The 19,968-nt window shown below is 39.8% G+C and overlaps 1 protein-coding gene and 1 long non-coding RNA gene across 2 annotated transcripts in view; one reads left to right on the top strand and one right to left on the bottom strand.

Moving 5' to 3' along the window:
- Positions 1–19,518, top strand: part of LOC136428415 (tRNA dimethylallyltransferase-like) — a 60,846-nt gene extending 41,328 nt beyond the window's left edge. Inside the window, exons 8-10 of the mRNA XM_066417894.1 lie at positions 17,469–17,581; positions 18,159–18,279; positions 18,766–19,518. Coding sequence (XP_066273991.1) covers positions 17,469–17,581; positions 18,159–18,279; positions 18,766–18,938 — 407 coding nt within the window. The 3' untranslated portion in view covers positions 18,939–19,518. The remainder of the gene's footprint in view (positions 1–17,468; positions 17,582–18,158; positions 18,280–18,765) is intronic.
- LOC136428416 (uncharacterized) lies at positions 11,840–15,591 on the bottom strand. Its single transcript, XR_010754619.1, has 4 exons — positions 15,432–15,591; positions 13,584–13,698; positions 13,095–13,150; positions 11,840–12,717 (listed from the first exon to the last, which is right to left on the bottom strand). It is a non-coding gene; the product is annotated as an uncharacterized lncRNA (long non-coding RNA).
- Positions 19,519–19,968: the final 450 nt, after the last annotated feature.

Here is a 19,968-nt window from a genome sequence, read left to right as displayed (position 1 = left end):
TTATTAATTTTCATTGTTGAATCTGTTTTTTATAGCTTACAAAAATACCTTTTCATTAGTTTCATGTCATGAGGTTCAGATTTTGAACGGACAGGGTGAAATTTGTGTCCATCGTATTACAAGCACATTTCTGTCCCGGGACAGAGGGACAGGTCCTGGAGACAGCCCTGGCTTACATATACAGTACATGTGTACTTTTGAGATCTGTTCTTCATTTATGCTTATCTCAGCATTGCCACACATTGCTTCCCTTCAGCTGTCAAATCAGTTTTTTCTCCTCCAAGGCGTGTGCAAGGGTCAGGTAAGGACAAATGTTTTCTCTTGGCAAACTTCTGATAGGAATCAGTTCCTTTGGGAATACAAAGGTAACTTTTACCAATATTGACACAGTACTGTGTCTGTCAGTGCAATTCCTTATTGTATTCCAATAGCTATTGACTAAACAGATAGAATGACCATGTTTTATATGTATTGCTAAACAAGATTACATGTACAAATGTACCTCCTTCCAATGGGAGGGCTTTTGGGTCTATATGATCATTTATTAAAGCTATTGCGCCAAGAAATGATTTAGTGTGAGACTGTTGAGAAACCACTGAGCATTCAAAAGTTAATAGATCTCTCAATGATCTTCTAATTTAATTATCTAATCAACCAATCAGTGATGTTTTGGTTGCTCATCGTTACCTGACTGTTTCCATTCTGTGAAAATGGGGCATAGCCAGTTGTTGGCAGTCGGCTACCTTTGCTCCTGGTATCACTTCAAAGGAGTAGAGATAGAGATAAGAAGATTCACTGGCCTCCATGCTCAATTTCCTCCTGATGGGATCTTTATCTACTGACCTTGCCTCTAATCAGGTGGGGATGTGGTGTTGTTGAAGAGATTTTGAAAGTGCAAGACTTAGTGGACACTCAAAGGTAATCTGTACAAGATCTTTGGCAGGAAAATGGAACATTCCAGGTGTAGGTGTTTACAAAAATGCTCACTTGCATTTAATTTTCACCAAGAGGGAGCAGGGGGCTGGGAAGAAAACTTCTCTAACTTTTATTTATTCACCATTTGTAACTATCCCAACCTAGGTACAGGCTTTTTCCTCAGTCTCTGTTTGGATGTTAATATTCTAAATTAGCATTGTGTTTCTGAGAGCCAACGAAATTAGATTGACGTTGTTTATCTAGTAGTTTTCCCGCCTTGCACATGCGCACTAGGTACCAGGGGCCAAGACCCCGGATGTAGTTTCTAGTCTGCACAGATTGTTCTAAGATTCTGTCAATACAACACGTGAGTTCAGTAGACGTGTGTGTGTGTGATCTTTACACAGTTTAACAATGGTAGCAGAGGCTGGTGGGTAGTCTGAGTTTTGTTGACTGCTCAACCGTTCCAGTGTCGCAAGTCAGGAGTTTTGCTGACGACATCTGCGAGTTTCCTCTGAGAATTTGTGTAGCTGAGTATCGGCAGCAAGAAGAAAAAAATGGCGGCGGGGTCGGAATGGTCGAAGCATCACTCAAGAATGCCGCGTTTCAACATGAAGGAGAAGACATACGAACAGTATCGGTTCGAACTCGAATGTTGGAATGCAGTCACGACATTAGGCAAGACGAGACGGGGCATCGAGATCATGCTCAGCCTACCAGAAGGAAAAGGGGAGGATGAGTACAACACTCGTGAGTTTCTATCGTCCAGATTGAGCATGCCGGAGCTCACATCGGAAACCAGTTTCGATAATGTTCTGGCAAAACTAGACGAGCACCTTCGTGTTGACAAAACTGGAAGACTTTGGGACTCGTTTGCTGCGTTTGACCAGTTTAGCCGTGGATCCCTTCCGATGAGTGAGTACATCTCAAAATTTGACGTTCTTTATAATACTCTCAACAAATGTGGCCATGTGACTCTTCCCGCCTCCGTACTCGGTTTGTTGTTGGTAAGACGTGCGAATTTGACCCCTGCGGAATCGAAGTTGGTCATGACAGGGCTCGATTACACCAAAGAGACAGCTCTATACACCCAGGCTAAGGCAAGTTTACGTAAATTCTCCAGTGAGCTTATGTCGGCACATTCGTCTAACTCTTTTGCCATGCCCATGATGACACACGAGGTTCACGTGGCAGAAAGGCAAGCATTCCAATCCTCCCGTGGGAGGTACGTACCAGGCGCCACAGGGCAATACAAACCAGGCCGCTACAACAAGCCAGGCAGGGGTCGAGGCGGTTTCCGGTTTCAAGATGGCGGCGCCCATGGAAGTAGACAGGGCCAGGGTGAGGGGACGCTGAACCCTAGAGATAAATATGGAGATTACTTACGTTGTCGTTATTGTGGGTCTTTCCGCCACTTCTTGGAAGATTGCCCGGATGCAAAGGCAGAAGAGGCCTATGTGACGGAAGCTGAAGTTAAGTTGGAAGAAGATGAGAAGTTTACAGTGTTGTTTACTCATGCTGCTTCCGAATCCAAGTACATGATGTCGGAAGTGTCAACAGAGCCGTATGCTGTCCTAGATTCAGCATGCTCTTCTACCGTGTGTGGCTCTGCATGGTTGGATCAATACTTATCAGGTTTGGATAAGAAAGATATGATGAATGTTTCACGAGAAGCCAGTTCCCATGTGTTCGAGTTTGGAGGGGACAACACACTACCTTCCCTGGGCAGGTACAGGATTCCTGCAAACGTGGCTGGCCGAGATGTGCTGATAACGACTGATGTTGTAGAACGGGACATTCCATTATTGCTGTCTTTAGATGCCATGAAGAAGGCTGGCGTAGTACTAAACACACAGGAAGACAGGGCCACAATATTTGGCAGGAATGTCAACCTCCATTTGACCACCTCAGGACATTATTGTGTTTCATTGGTGGATAGACCAATCAGGGTCAAAGAGGTGTTCAAAGCTAATCTGGGCAAGGATATGCGTGAGCGTCGTACCCAGGACAGTGTTCAAGTGCAGCAAAAGGCACAGATGAAGAGCCTTCAGGCAGATCTTAAGATTGCCCAGGTGAAGATTGCTGACCTTGTCGAGAGAAATGACACACTTGCCAAAACTAATCAAGAAATCAAGCTTCTCAGTAAGAAGACAGAGGATGAGATTTCACAGTTGCACATGTTGACCGAGCAGCTAAGATATGAGAACAGCTCCATAAGGGAGACGTTAGCAGCAGAGAACACCAAGAGTCAGATGCTGCAAGAGAACTTAAAGTATGTCATGCACAACACTGAAAGGAGACTTCAGGAAATCTCGGACAGTATGACAAAGAAGTACCAGAATGCTGTGGGTCATCTTACAACACAGGAAGGAAGTCTGGAGGCACAGACACTGATAGAAACGCCTGAAACAGTAGAAGACGAGAGGCAAGAACCCAAGACTGGGAAAGGACAGGCAGCTGCAGAGCAAGCTGAGATTAGTGAACGAGTAGAGAAGTTGGATGAAGAACCAGCAAACAACGAGGAATCAACAAATAAGGACATAGCAGTAAGGTTCGAAGCAGTAAAGGCAGAGGAACTGTTTGGCCGTTGTGCCTTTCCATATGAGGAGAAATCAGATATAGGGAGGGAAGTTCCCCAAGAGACAGAGACTGTTGAAAAGTGTTTGTCAAGGCAGGTTACACAGTACAATGTTGATATTGGATGAACACGTTGTGACTCTAGCACCCTTCAGGATAGTCTTAGGGACCAATGACAGGTTTAGGCTCATGTTATGTTACCATTAAAGCCTCTAGTATAAGGCAAGAAGTGCAAGTATGCAATACCAAGCTTTATATGTCCATGTACTATGTAGGTGAATCGTGGAAAGTTTTTGTGTTTGGAAAAGGGTCTCAGGATTGAGATATCTACCATCATACTGCTCATAGAAATAGTGTGATTCTCACAAAGGAAGGGGTGAATGCCAAATCTTTATTTGGAGACATTTTCTTTTCGTTACAACAAACATTTTTGTAAGTTAAGAGTTTCATACACCTGTAATTTTCCCATTTAGAGAATCAGAGGTTACTTTGTTAAAAGTTTTTTTTCTTGTTCATGTAGAGATATAGATAATGTTTTTAGATAATTGTAGTACTGTAGATATTGTTCAAGTGTAGTTTATAAATATGTAATAGCTTTAGATTTTAGTAACCACTTATCCAATTGAAAACATATATACTCTTTTTGAAAGATACCATTAACTAACTCTGTTAAAGAAAAAATAGAAGGGAATGTTTATCTAGTAGTTTTCCCGCCTTGCACATGCGCACTAGGTACCAGGGGCCAAGACCCCGGATGTAGTTTCTAGTCTGCACAGATTGTTCTAAGATTCTGTCAATACAACACGTGAGTTCAGTAGACGTGTGTGTGTGTGATCTTTACACAGTTTAACAGACGTTGTGTTATCTTGGATGTGGGCTCCACATATTTCACATTATCTTTTTAGATCCATTAACCAACAAATTAGATCAATTCTCTTATCTTGGATGTGTGGTCACATTTATAAGAAGGAAGGGTCTGGTTATCGCAATTGTCCCTGACTCTTGGGTTATCAAAGTTCCTGATAATGTCACATTCAGCACATTTTCTGACCCAGACCCCTTAGGTTCACGAGTTCACTTTCCTAAACTTACCATTTTTCACCCATGAATTACTGTAAAATCGTTAAGGAAAAAAATCCATGCCCAAGTTACTCTTATATCAAAGTTTGCCATTAGGAGAGCAAAAGAAAACCCAGGAGGAATATCAAAACATATATAACAGCACTTTCCTCACACAACGTGTAGTAACCATAATTGCATTGATGCTAGAACTGTAGTAACATTGAACCTTCATATCAAAAATCTTTTTATGCTCACTATAGTAAGAAATTGTAAGAAAAACTATGATAAATGAAACCATTAGTGAAAAATATGGCAGCACATCTGCTTTGAGTATCGTAAGTCCACAGAAAAATCAACTATTTTATTCCCATCATGAGCAGGTTGGGCTTTGCAATGGTATCGCCTGTAATCATCATAATGCATGTTAGATGATATGGCTGATGTAACATGCCCATGTAATAAGAATACTATTGCATCATCCTGCAGTAGCCAGACAATTTGTCATGTGGGTCACATACATATGAAGATTGATTTTATCGGTGATGGTTAAAGATGAAATGTTGAGTTGAGTTAGGGTGTGGCAACATTCGTCCAAGGATTTTTTGTCGTAGGTTTTTCGACGAAGACACAGCAGAACCAACTACTGACAAGGATAACATCTACTAACATAATTCCACCAGGTTCCATACTTCCACCACCCTGAATAGATACATCCAAACCAAACTGATGTCCAACCCAACATCCCCCAGTATAATGCACTCCTGCATATCTAAACTGTGTATACCCAGGGGTGCTAGAGAGCTCTCAAACTCACTGTTTTTCAAAGTGGTGGATTTATGTAACCCGGTGGATTAATATTACCGGTAATGGAGGTTATACAGCAATAATTCCCATTACCAGACAGTTGAATTTTGTACCACACAGCCTCGATTGTCCCAAGAATGCCTGCAATTTGCTCTCATAAAACTGTCCAATGTGACCTGGTGTTACTTAATGATTTATTTCTAAAATAGCTACATTTTGTAGCAAGTAGTAAAAACATGCAAAGGCTTTTCTGCTTATATAGCTATAGATAAACTGTATGGTGACAGGAAATGAGGTCAGTTGCTATTTTGATGATGGGTATATTTTAGACACACAGTAAAACTTACATATTGATGAGCAAAAGTGAAGCATGTAGATAGTTTTTCTTTTGTCAGAGCCCACTTGTTTCATTACATTGTTTTTTTAAGAGTTGATTATTTTTTGAAATGGGGCACTCACAATATTTGTAACTTATGTATATATTGGGTCAGGTGCTAATGTCGGTTGGTTATAGTTAGATTTACATGCAAATATTTTAACAAACATTCAGCAAAAAAGGAACTAGATATTTTGTAAAACCATGTGAAATATATGTAGCTGAAAATATGATATAGCAAACATGATACCAGTTGACCTAGAAGCCATTTATGATTTGACAATGAAATTTATGCCCCGTATGATGGCCGTTTGGATGGCCATAAAAGGTGGGGCCTGTTCTATGTCGCATACTCTGAAACATCAAAGAGCTTTTTGTGCTGATTGACCTAATTTGTCAGGTGTGGGCAAAATGATGGTGTGTCACCTGGTAGGGAGATATATGAGCTGCCTCAAGGTTCTCTACTCCTACCGTATAATTAACATTCTAAGTTTTGGACATCTTCCCCCTAGGTGTGAGGAAATTCTTTAAGACGATAGTTACAAAGCACCTCTTGTGCCCATTGCTGTGACAGAGAGATGGGATATGACTATTATATATGTCAGGCAGAGATTGTAATCTGGTAGAATTGCTGATTCTGTGTTGAGATCGGGAGTGTAGAGATCCCGATCCACAACAGAGATTCCGATCAAGATCTCTATCTACCATTAGAATTGCCAATACTGTACAATCAAAGGTTATCAGGAAGGGCATGGAGAACAGAATTGACTCCTTTGCTACTTCGTGCTACCAAATTATGCTGAATATTAAAAAGGCTTGACTGGGTAACAAACAACAACATTTATGAAATGACTAGAAACACAAGCTATTTGTTCTTTTGTTTTATTAAGATCTCCGTTAGTGTTCAATTTAACAAAAAAGGTGTTGATAGTGCATCTGCAATTGAGACAGCTGATTTTTCTGGGACACGAAATCTGTATGCCCGAGGATGAACCTGTCAAACTGTAACCTCTTTACGTCCCACCTCATGGCAGCAAAGACGAGAAGTACCAGCCTATCACCTACTTACAGGAGTACCAGCCTATCACCTACTTACAGAACCTCCAACGTACAACTCCTTGGTGATTGCAACGGCCAACTCGCACCAAAACAGATTCTCTGACCTTGCTAGCAAAAGAAGGACTAGAAGAAACTTACAGTCACCTGTGAGAAATTTTTTTTGCTGCAGAGATTCTGTATCATTGATAACATGTTTCAGGAATCAGAAAAGGCATACAGTAAAGCCAGATATAATTCTACAACATCACGAATCTTGCTTTAGGCAATGAAAAAGTAGACTCCATAGGTCGCTGGTAAAATAGTAGAAATCGGCCAAATAGACAGGTAACGTGCCACAGGAGTTAACTGGCCATAGGAGTAATCTGCGACCTATTTTGAGTATGTCAGTAGTCTCTAGGTCGCAAACTGTATTCCTCTGGCATTCTAGGTTTCAGGCAGCCATTTTGACGGAACATATCTTAAACCTACGCCAGTAGGTTTAAACCTTTAATCTAACCTGACCTAACCTAAACCTAAAGCGTCCTTAGCAACCGTCACAAGTAGATGATGATGATGAGCAGTGGCCACGGTAACGGTAATAATTCTTTAAGTTTTCATATCTTCTAACAGGAGTGACATATTTGTAATTTGAAGCCCAAAATATGAAATGAATAGAAAATTCAAGCATCTTTAATTAGGGATAGCAGGAGTGTGATGCCACATTTTGTGCAAAAAAAAATCATGTGTGATGAAGAATATCAGGTCAAACCTTCTCTGTAAGATGGGTTGAACGAAGTCACATTTCTCAGCCCCTTTCAGGAATTGGCTCCTGTACTAATCTGTCTATTTGGTCAATTTCTACTATTTTTCCAGCAACAAATAGAGTCTGATACAGACTAGAGAAAAAGACGTCAGGAACCTGACGAGGGTTCATACGGAGTTGAGTAGCAAGTAGGACAAAGAACAGGTGTGGCTATAGATGTAATCACCTGTATGTGATGTATGATCAAATACCTGGAACTAATGAGTCTGGGCCAGGGAAGGTCGCATAGCTGAAAGGTGTTCCTGAATGTGTCATTTTAATGTCTGCGTTGTCTACAGCTTTGTTGGACCATTTTAGCATGTTATATCTTTGCAAGATGAGAAGTTAAATCTTTGCTATCATTCTGGACTCAGAACTACTGTCAAATACCTATTGTTTTGGCACTAGTAATATTGTAAACCTTGAAATGTTCATAGTAGTTTATTTTCGTGGTGACCTCTCCACGGGAAGTCCATGTCACTGCTGTGTTTGTAATGTATTATTACAGAAACTGTACTATAGAATTGTTCCAAACCTGAACGTTGAAAAAAAGCATGAAAATCTCTGTTCCGCTCCTACTGCAAAATTAAGTCCCCCCCCCCCCCCACACACAAATAATGAATTTCTAGTACAATGTAGCTATTTGGTCACAGTTGAAGACTCTGGCCACATGAGAAATAGTAGCATCCGGATCCCTGATTGATCCAAATTTCATGCTTGTCATAGGATCTCCTCCCCAGAGTAAGGAGGGCATGGTTAGGACATGGGGTGCAGCGCCCTTGTTCCCCTCTTTAGAAAAAGCCCTAACTTGTATGAGCAATAACTATGTGTCAGCTGAAACACAGCATACCTTATACATACATGTATGCAACATACCGGAGGTACCATGATCAGCACTGTACATCAATATCAGTGACTAGATGTTTTGGACTGTCATCAGGTTGCATTGAGAAATGATCACATGTGATGGTGATCGGGTAAAGAGAAGGCATGAGCTTGTAAATGTATTGTCCCTTATTTCACCAAGCACACCAGGTTGCCCTGCTCTTCTTGATTGGTGTGTTGGGTTCTTTGATTTGCTGTTAAGGTTTGATGCCTGAGACTCCCCCATACTTGAGTCTGAAGGTACCATCTCTTCTGTAGTGTAGATAACCAAGCTTGGCTGACCAGAGATCTTTCAACACAGATGTTAGTTTTTTTTACAGTCTGTTATGACATATTGCTTGATGTGTGACCCTGGAAGCATTTTTTCCCAGAAGCCGGCCAGAAGTCGTGAATCTCTGTGGTGTCCCTTGCCTGTTATGTACTCACTTGGTTGCATAATGGAGGCCTGCCCAGTCAGGGTGATTATCTGATATATTATCTTGATTAATAGGGATACAGGATCTTGGCTAGGTCCAGACACTATTGAGCTCCATTGGTGGTACTCCAGCCATGAACAAAGGGATAAGTGTTTAACAAGGACTTTCAATCTCTTCAAAGGAGTGATCCTATTTAATTAGCCAAATCTCAAATTTGCCTCCTTAGACTTTGAAAAACAAACAAACTTTCTCGCCTCTCTCTTCGTCAGTTTGTGAATCTGAAAAGGAGAAGGGTTGTAATTTTCTGAAAGAAACATTTGACCTTTATTGTAGTTACCAAGGTTAGAAGTTGTAATCCTATTTGTTACAAGGATTATCACATGCATTATAGGGGGATTGTTATGGGATGCAAAGCAGGAAAAGGTTGATATATGAGTATATCCTCTTTCTATCTATACTGGCATATCATTATCATCATGTAATATGTACAGTAGACTGAAAATATGACAATGGATATGACACTGCCTAAAAGTGACCCAAGGGCTATAGGAGGGCCTGCATGCCCCTTTTACGTAGAGCGTAATCGGCTGTTTTAATTTTACGTAGAGCGTTGCCGACCACTCCATAATTTAGCGTAGAGCGTAGGGAGGCTTTTCTGAATGTAGCGTAGAGCGTAGGGAGGCTTTCTGAATTTAGCGTATTACGTAGCCGGCCCTCCGAATTTAGCGTAGAGCGTTGTCGGGACCCCCCCATGCAGGCCCTCCTATAGAAATGGAGATGGGCACTGCCCTATAGATCAAATTGTGTGGAAAGGACATATGACTACATTAGTGACCCAAGAGTCTAAGTTGTAAGACATGTTGAACAGGAATGCCACCAAGTGTTCGTTTCCAGAAGTGCACCTTCTGTAGGCTAGTTTGCCATGTATGTGAATAGTTTTATTCCATACTCATGTCTTGTTCTATGTTTACTGTACTTTGTACCTGCTACAATAGTCGCGCAATAAAGTTCTCTATGTATTATGTTGTAGGGGTACCTAGCCTCCACCAGGCCCTCCTACGGGCATATGAATCGTAGAATTCATCAGAAACAGGAATAATTAGCCAGTAGAGTCAGTCCACGGTGAAGATGACATTTGCCTGCGTAGCCTGCAAATGAAACCCTGGCAAATATTCTCCCTATAGCTGGCGTAGTTAGTCTGGTAGAGACTATGTGTACCAAGGCATCTTGTCCTCGGAGTGAGAATATTACCTTATAATATTTCTAACCGCTACTTTTGTTTCATTACCTTTTTGCTGCTTCCAGCTAGCACTCAATGCCAAAATCAAGCTGAATTTCTACATATTTACTTGTCTTTTTAAAGTTTTTAGTACATTTAAGAGTTACTAATTAAAAAAAGTGTCTTGTTTGTTTACGGAATTTTTTTTGTTGGTTGAATTTTTTATATCTTGCAAAATTGCAGTCAATGGAAAAAACTTGAACATGTTTTTCTCTAGAAGTACTGGCCTAGTAGAGCAGACTGTTGTCCATTGTCCTGACAAGGTTAGGAGGCCAGCAACAGTCTGGTGTCCTACACTTCTCCTTTTCAAGAAGTCATAAATCACATTCAGTGTAAACTTAACCTCTTTTTCTGGACACTGAAACACTAAGTAGCTTTACACATGAGGAGACTGCATTGCTACTGAAAACGCATCTACAGACTTGTGTAAATAGAAATAAATTGTCCTTCTGTGATGTTATTCTCCAACTATAGCTACTGAGTAATAAAATTGAATTATATTTTTATATGTACATGTATTATGTCAAAGAAATAACTTGAAGCTACTGTACATCCAATCCTAAGAGGAAGAAAAATATCATGTAATATTATTTATAGCCACTAGCTAGTTTTGTTGCATCCCACTTGCCCCTTGCAATTAGCAGCCATTGCCAAAATAAAGCTGACTTTCTACACATATATTTTTAGCATTTCTACTAAATCATGCAAAGTTATAATGAAATCTTGCATATTAACAGAAATTTTTGGCAGGTAAATTTTTTTGACATCTTGCAAAATTGTAGGCAACTTGAAGAATGTCTCTCAATCCCCTTGGTGGTCAGTGCAGCTCATTCAAGATCTTGTTTTCAGTGTCCACAAAAGATAGATATCTCCTCCCAGGTAACTTAAACTATGTGGAAACCCCAGACGCAAACTTAAGATTCAGGGTAGTCTTTTGTCCACCTGCCAAGGTCGTCTGACCGCTGATTGACACGCGAGGGAACATCAAAGGTCAGGCCTGGCTGCCCAGCGGAACTTGGGTTACATCAGGTTATCCATCAAGCTTCTGTGCACAGCTTTGGGTCACTACAAACACTTGGGAAGGCTATAAATTGTAACAGAAGACAAGGCGGACAAAAGTGTTTCATTCCCTGTAGTGTCGCTTTATTGTTTAGTGATAAAAGAGGGATTAGCCTTGGAAGCATCTAGATATCATAGGCATTGCTAGAAGGTTGTTTTTCCAGGTCAAAGAGGTTGGCTGCTCTCAAGTAGTAGTTAATCCCAGACACTTCAAGGCCAAGATGTCCCTCTTGTATCTTTAAGTATCTTGTATGTTGCTTGCAAGCTTTAGGCCCTATCACTGTCTAAACATTTGTTTGAAAGGATCTGAGAAGCAGAGTAACTTTTGTGGTTCATTGTACTTAGATGTACTATATACTTTTGTTGTTGTTCTGTGCAGTGAAAGAATAAATGAAGAAAAAGAGAACAAGCTGTATTTGAAAGAAGTGTTAGACATTGTATATGCACATTGTGTCACTTTTGTGTTGATAGTATTTTATGTACATGGTATAATGGAGGAAAGTTTCATATCTACATGGAGAAGGCACAGAATGCCTTTCTAAGAAACCCTGGTACATTTGGGATATAATCATCTTTGGTTGTAAAGGTTGTTTATGTAACTAAATCCATAAGATTACACTTCAAACCATGTTCACACAGTGTCTGTTGCCGTTTTATTTGGGTATTTATTTAGCTATTGAACACAATTTTCTCTAGAAGTAGTCTAGTAGAGCAGCAGACTGTTGTCCTGAGAAGGCCAAGAACAGTCTGGCGTTCTCTACTTCTTCTTTTCACAAAGCCATAAATCACAAAGTTCTCTAACCTCTTTACCAGGACACTGAAACACTCAGCAGTGTGGATGGAACATGCTAAGCAGCTTTACACAATCCAAGACCGTGTTGCTACTGAAAACACATCTATGGACTTTTTTTAAGAGAAGTAACTTGTCCTTTTTAGATCTGTGATGTCGTTTTGTGTTTTTCAGAAGGATTTTAGTTGTCTAACCATATCTACTGAATGTCAACTGGTGCATTGTGGGGTAAATAAATCACAAGTTGGTATTTACTCCTGAAGTTGCATCTCCTCAACATATTCCATTCACAGTTTTCTTTGTCTTCTTTCTAGTTTCCCTGTCTTGCTTCAGTTTTGAGCGGCTTGGTTACCCTTCCCCTGACCTTTATGGTGTATACAAGTATTACAACCATGGCTAATCTCCATCATCACTGGCGAATTTTTGACGCTAATGAGCCTCAAACACAAACACATCTCTGCACTTCCTGTAGCCATGGCGGACAGGAATGTGACAAGGCATTCTGGGTATTGTCTGCGGGAGGTGAGTCGTGCGGACGGGGCCTGCCGCTCTCTTGGGTTCTGATGGCCCGTGAGGCTCCCGCGGGATAAAGTGGAAGATCCTACCGCCCGCACCCGGTCAAGCACGTGGTAGAAACAATTAAATGTGAAGTCAGCGAGTTTTTGGGCCGCTGGAGTTATTTGTTCAGGTGCAGAGCTGGAACTGTGTGGGAATCTGACATGTGATGGCATGTGGTCATCAATGGACATTACCTTCACAAACCCACACACCTCATAAGGGTTACCGATAGAAAACAGTCCATCTATGGAAAAACATTTCTGCTTGTTATGTGTCTTCATTGAATTTCTTACATCATGTGTTGTTGACTTTCTTTGATGACAGTTAGAGCCAAATACAGGTAGATAGTAGCGCAAAATACCCAACAAGTCTTGTCATTGTATGATGGTCATCATTAGAATTGACAGAATTTTTGTACCGGCTTTTAACGTACCTTTTGGATACTACGCATTTCCCTTCTTCAGTCTGAAAAATGGCATTAATGGAACTGTTACAAGACGGAAAATTAGGAGGAAAGACAAATATTTACTTACCCAGGAAGACTGCCATTCAGGATTAGCGGAAGTTTTCGGTCAGTACCTTTGCAAAGCTGTGCAATAGAAGAAGAATAAAGGCTGTGTAAAGTCACTTCTGTCCTTTATGCCTTGTTAGTCTGAAAAATGTTTGTCAGCAGACATAAAGACTTTTCATCCAAGTCAACAACAAGCCTTAGCCTCATCATCATTGTGTTCTAATAACTTAAAATTTAAGCCGACATGCCAGAAAAAACTAAAAGTTTGAAACATTTTTCCTGTATGTGGCAGCAAAGGTATGGTACAGAAAGTTGTCTGTAAATGTTGTTGGACTTTTGATTTACAAAATTATATAATATCATATCATATTTCATTGGTAAGATCAGTGCCTTTTTCTATTGTAACTAATGTCGGAGCTTTTCTTTCGGTAGTTCTTTTTTGTCCCAGAGAAAGTGCTCTTCTTGTGAGAAAATGGAGTAAGGGACGTATCAGGTTTCACTAACTGCTTACCTGTAGGTATACTTTTACCTGTGTGCCCAGGTAAACGTCGTCTGCGGCTTTCTTCAGCCGGTCACGTCTCATTAAACCCGTTTGATTGGCTGGGACAAGGTTCCTACCGTCCTGTCTAGGGACAATACTGCATCAATCGTAGCATCAATCAATGTAAAAATAATGTGTTTAGATTGTAAGTCTGTACCCACAGTTATAGGAGTTGTGCTTGCTGTGCAGTGTTACATAAAAGCAAGGCTAGCTGTTTTCTTTGATGCAAGATTACTGGATGGTGTAATGGAAACTTTACAGTCCAGCTTAATCATAGACAAGCTTATGAGTAGTCAGCTCCCCTGTCAGGTATTGGTGGGCAAATGTTTGTTTTCAGAAGAGCTTATCATTAAAGCTAATTAAAGCCTCATACTTTATGAAGTGTAGAACACTGCTTAGGTGAATAACTGTAATTTTGTTAACTGTCATAGTGGTAGTGTAAGCTGTATAACTACCTGTATATGTGAAATAGGTACATATCACTGGTCTGCACCAAATTACACTAGCAAAGTGACCCAAACCAGCACCTGAGTCCTCACAAAATTTGTCGCCTGAAATTGCCAATTTCTTTTTGATTTTCAAAAAATTCGCAATTGGTAAGCAAATCTGTGAATGGGCACAAAGGGACACAGACCGGTGAACATCCTTTTATCACCTCAATTTTTTTTATGAACATGATTATACATTGGTTTTTAACAATTAATAACACTGCGATTTCCAATAAAGTTATCTTGTATCGAAACTGAGAATATGACATTCCAGACTGGTCTTGGCTTCATACGCAAATGTGTCACACATCAGCGTGGTTGCAAGGAGGAAGTTAAATAAATTTGCAATGTTGGCGCAATTTCCTAGCGCAATTTGGCACAGTCCAGTGAAATATACCTGCTTTACACACACCCCTATAGTCTCAAAGCAGAGGTTCACGTGTTTTTCACGTGTTTTTAGGCATTTTGTCGGGCTTTCTTTTCCATTTTCTTCATGTCACCAAGTCAAGTTGCGATATAAAGGAAACAGAAAGCCCGACAAAAATGTCCCCAAACGTAATAAAAAAAACATTTGGATGCGAACCTCTGCTTGGAGAGTACCTTACCCCCAGCACAGTTGATGTTGAAAAATGTGGACAGACAGGTATTGAAAGTTGAGGTGAAAGGACCACTTAGTGTGTTGGTGTGTGTGTTTCCTGCCAGCCCTCTCTCCTTACAGGTAATGTTTGCTGCTGTGGTTTTCTTTTCCCAGGCCAGACGTCAGCACACCCTATCCCCTGGACCCCACAAGTTTAACATTCCAATGGGGACTCTTACTATCAGGAAGAAAACAAGGGTTTCGGAGGGGGGGGGGGGGAACTCTTGGGAAGAAAGTAGGAACGATGGGGGGAAGGGATGAAAAAACTACAACTCAAAATTAAGATTCACAACATTAAATATGATAAACCAAAGTAAAGAGTCATTAGAGTGGCAGGAAAAATCTTTCTCATTGTTGACTTGAAAAAAGTAGTCTCCTATACCCCCTGTAAAAAATCCTTCTTAAGCTAACCCTATATGTATTTTTTATTTGTTGAAAGACACAGAAAGGAAACATGGTTTTAGAACGATACATCACACATAATGGAGGCTTTCAACTTCATGTGTATGAAAAAGACAAGTGTTTGATTGGGAAAATAAATCAATTCTAGCTCCCACAGATGAAAACAAACTTTAAAATACAACTGTACATAGGCAAAAAAATAAAGAACATGAAATACATAGGAAGAAAATAGAGCAGATAAGTGAGAATGTATAATACATGTACACATGAAACAAGTAAAAATGTACCAACTTCGAGTCCTTGTCCATATCATGTTATGTTCAGTCCATAAATTATCTTGGAGGTGGATAAGTGGTTAAGAATGTATATAGAGGTTAGTTTCGGATAGAACAACAATGTTTGATGTTTGCCTTTTGGAAGTTAAACTGATTTATGTCCCGGTATGTAAAGGTGTTTCTATTGTCTCACCCCCGTAATACATTAGGTGTGGCACATAATTGTTAGTTAAATGCTTTGCACAGGTAATAGGTCAAAAGAATTCCAGGTATGTTTTCCAGTATGATAAGTGGAAAAAAAGAACAAAGAAATTCTATATGTAAGTGTCATCTTTGATAGCTTCAATTTTGTATGTATCGTCCCACAAGTCTTGTGTTACAGTTGAGATATTCTGTATGGGTGACTCAAGTCATCTTGGATAAAAGTAATCTTAAAGAACAATCGGCACCACCCAAGAAAGAAAAACAAGTTTGCCTGGATGGTAATTGGATTTGCTGCACAGCTCTGATCTCTAACAGTTGTTTCCCTTTAGATCACTTCAACTGGGCTCAAGTTTTGTTTGACTTTGTCTTGGTGGTCTCAGAGGTCTTAAGTTTCCCTGTCATGTCTTGGAAGGAAGGAAGACTGATTGCTTAAGAAAATAGCTTGTACAAATTCCAACCTACATTTGTTCAGGGACTGGGTGTAAGAAAGTATGCAGGCATTTATCCTATCTTGTTTCTTCTTGTCAAATATAGTAAGAGACACTTCAAATAAAGTCAAGAAGGTTAATTTTCCTTAAAGTTAAGACTTCTTTAAAACATATCAAGACAAATGTAAGAAGTTGTTGTAAGGTCTAGTCTGAAAGATTGTTATTATCTTTCACCTTTGAATAACCTTGTTTAAGTTGTGAGACTTTTTTATGTGTCATTACAATCTTACTTTAATGTACTTTCTTTCCTCCTTTGTTTGTAAACTATACTTTATCACATGTGTATATTAAAAACCCTTGAATCTTAGCTCGCAAAGCCAAGACAAGAGAGAGATTTTAAAAGCACCGTAACTATGTCTATGAAATACGTTGATGAAGGTTAGACATCCAGGTAGTAAGATACGCCAAAAATAGTTACTCAAGCAACTGGATAAGATTTACAAAATCTTATCCAGTTGCTTGAGTAACTATTTTTGGCGTATGTCTACATAACTATGGCTGAAACGAAAATGAGCATCATAGTAACATTGTCTATGTTCTGATATTAGCTAGCTGTCACTGAATAACCACAGTAAATATTCAGTTTCTTTACACACGGATACTAGAGAGTCTGAAACTGTAATGAAAAGTAAAGAGATTGCTACCATATCTGCAACAGTACAGATATGGAGGTGTATGGTTACTGCACTGCTAGATCCTCAGTATGATAAGCTTGGGGAGAAATTCTATCTGCTTCCAAATCAGCTGGGACCTTTTCCTGTAATCCCTGATCCCATTTGTGGTAAAAGACTTCTGACTGGTTGTGTTTCATCCTTTTGATGTTGAGCAAAAGAGTTCAGCTTTATACAGTAGATGCCCAAGAATGCTGAAAGTGCCACCTATCTGCCTTGTGCATACTGCATGATACTTTGTTTTGAGCATTTACATGTATGTTACACTTGTACATGTACAGCTTGTTTTACATAAAGAAAACAATATACCTTTTGAGATATACCGTCCCAAGCACAATAAAGCACATCAGTCTCATACATTTATATTTTTTTATGTTAAAGAATACTGTAATTCTTTTTTTTTTTCACTGTAATTTTATGTTCACTGTTTTCATGGTTACCTCTGTTTCGTGAACTTATCACCGCGAAAAAAACTTGTTGTTATCATTTATGATTCCTTCACACATCCCGTCTGTAAATCACTTGCCACCACCGTGAAGTTAAAGTTCAGTGAAAAATGTCTATTTTCCTACAATTGAAATTTTGCTACCGTGAAGATAAAGTGAATTATAGTATCTCTTTTAGACCAACTCACATGTACATACAATGCCAGACTAATACATTTACATTTGTGTTGTTGTGTTTTTGCAGGCCCCGGTGGGAATGTGCCGCAGGTATTCCAGGTGGACTCCAGCCGCTACCCTGACGGATGGGAGGAGGATGTCCTGCAGCCAGCACTCAGCATCGTCCAGGCATATATACAGGTCAGCTGACTGCTCATTGGTCTAGATTGGACTAGATTTGAAATTAACTGTAGCCACAGATGAGATGCAGAGAGATGTGGGTCCTTTTGTACATCAGGCAATGTTGATTCAGTTACCGTACTTGTATATGGATGGCATTTGCAGGTGCATCGATTTTGTCAGCACCATACTGTGTTTAGTTGACCTCTCAGATTTCATGATGAAGGCAACCCTTTTGGCCAAAATGTTTTTAGCGCATGCTTGCATCAGTTTTGGTGGTTCCCAGAGGATGTCATCCACATAATCGAATCAACATGGCCTTATTCAGAGTCCCCTATCGATGTCTATAACATTGTTGCCACTGATCATGGCTATGGCCCGATTTACAAACACGTTTTTGAGTCGACTTTGAGTCGTCTCAGGACTTTACAAGGAGAACCCTAGGCCAATGAAGTAGCATTTTCTCATAGGAAAACTCCGCTTGAGCAGCCCAGAGCCCCGAGTCGACTCCAAAAACTTGTTTCCCCTGTACCTTATATGAAAAGCCCCCACAGGTGTCTATCTAACTGTGACATTGTTTGTTGCCTCTGTCCTTCAGGGTAGGGACCCCCCTGTATCCCCTGTACCGTATGAAGAGCCCCGCCAGGTGGACCGACACACGGCCTACACCTGTCAGGTGTGTGGAGGGAGGGTCATCACGGGACAGCTCAGCTGGGAAGGTAGGACTCCTCTTGACTTTTTATTTGGATCCACATTTCAGCTTGACATTTCTCCTAGCTGTTCTTCCTGTGGCCCGTCACATGTGGTACATCAATACAAAATCACATGATAGACAGGGTAACCACAGAACAATTATGTTCAAGAACAGAACAACAGTAATATGAAGAACAGGACAACTTCTTTTTTTGTTAACCATTGGTATTGTGTTTCTGTGTGTGGATGAGGCACATCAGAATAAGCCTTAGCTGCCAGTTTTATTTACAGGCTATCTGTCCTTCAATCGATCTTTAGTATGGTAATGAGGTATTTTCTTTTTATGCAGAGCTAGAATATCAAATGAATTTTAACCCATCATAAATCACTCATTTTGTGAGTATGTATGATCTGCTTGTAAAAGTGCCTGCTATGAATCCTATCTCAACATTTAGAAAGACTAAAAAGAGAGCAAAGGGTAGGCTGACCTTTTTAACTCTGTGTTCCTTTAGCTCACCTGGCGTCGCGGTCCCACCGGCGAAGAGCGCGGAAGCAGCGGTTGCGCGAGGCGATGAAGCAGCATCAGCTGGACCAAGCTCAGCAATCCACTGAGGCAAGTGCTAGCTCAGGGGAAGATGACTTTGCTCAGTCATTTAGTGCAATGTTAGAGGATAAGAAAGACTGAAATAAGTTAATGTGTTTAAATGTGAAGCTGTGATAACTATAAATCTTTGTTGCACCTTTAATTTCACATAGTGTAAATGCTGCTCTTATCCATGTCAAAAACAAACTGAACGACTCCAACAGTTAAGTTGAACGTTTCAAGTCAAGCGCAAGTACAAACTTTAATCATGACTTAATTGCACAGTCTCTACCTAAATATAGATATAATCTATACTTCTTCACACAAAATGAAAACTGTTTTGGCATGAGGTCAGTTTCTTGTCAAGAAGACTGAACCATTGCAGTGAACTAGTCTAAAAAGCTGTTTTATTGGCCTCTCACCACAGTGTAAATACAATGCTGACTAGAATGTATATATTCCTTATTTTTTGTATAGTTAAATTTCAAAACAGAGAATATTATTGTGAAACATTATTAGAAGATGGACATATAATGTAACAGATTCTGTCCAATGGAACTGGCTTGGTAGGTGAGGAAATGAATTTGAGTTTTGAAATGTTACTAAAGCAGAAAAAAAGTATACATTGTAATTCCAGATGGTACTGAAAAGGAATAAATCCATTTTTCATGAAAACAGTGAATTTTTCAACTGATCATTGTGACTCATTCTTAACTCTATCATAACAAATATGGGTTGCCAATTGACCAGTTTAATGACCTGTGTGTATGGGCATGAGGTAAACCTCTTACTTAAGCTTGTCGATGTGAGTGCAGGAAATGGCATGTCACCATATTTAAATGAGATATCAAAATTTATGTTTGAATAGTTCTATTCATTGAGAAAAACTTGTTGAAATTGTTTTCAAACTTTATCCATTCATCAGTACAATGTATATCTATCAGACTGTATGTTGGGCTGGGCAGTATTATGGCTTTTTTTAAAAATGTTGTCTTGCATTTTGATTGGTTTGGGCCAAACCTAATCATGGGGTTCTGTATGGGGGTAGTGATTTACCAATTATGAAAAATTCTTGACACTCATTACAAATTATAGTGAATTTAGAAAGAACCCTAATTACTCTAAATTCAAC

This window comes from Branchiostoma lanceolatum, chromosome 2, assembly GCF_035083965.1.
Source record: "Branchiostoma lanceolatum isolate klBraLanc5 chromosome 2, klBraLanc5.hap2, whole genome shotgun sequence".
Taxonomy (NCBI): Eukaryota; Metazoa; Chordata; class Leptocardii; order Amphioxiformes; family Branchiostomatidae; genus Branchiostoma; species Branchiostoma lanceolatum.
The sequence above is the reverse complement of the archived record's forward strand: the minus strand, read 5'-3'. Positions and strand labels throughout refer to the sequence as shown.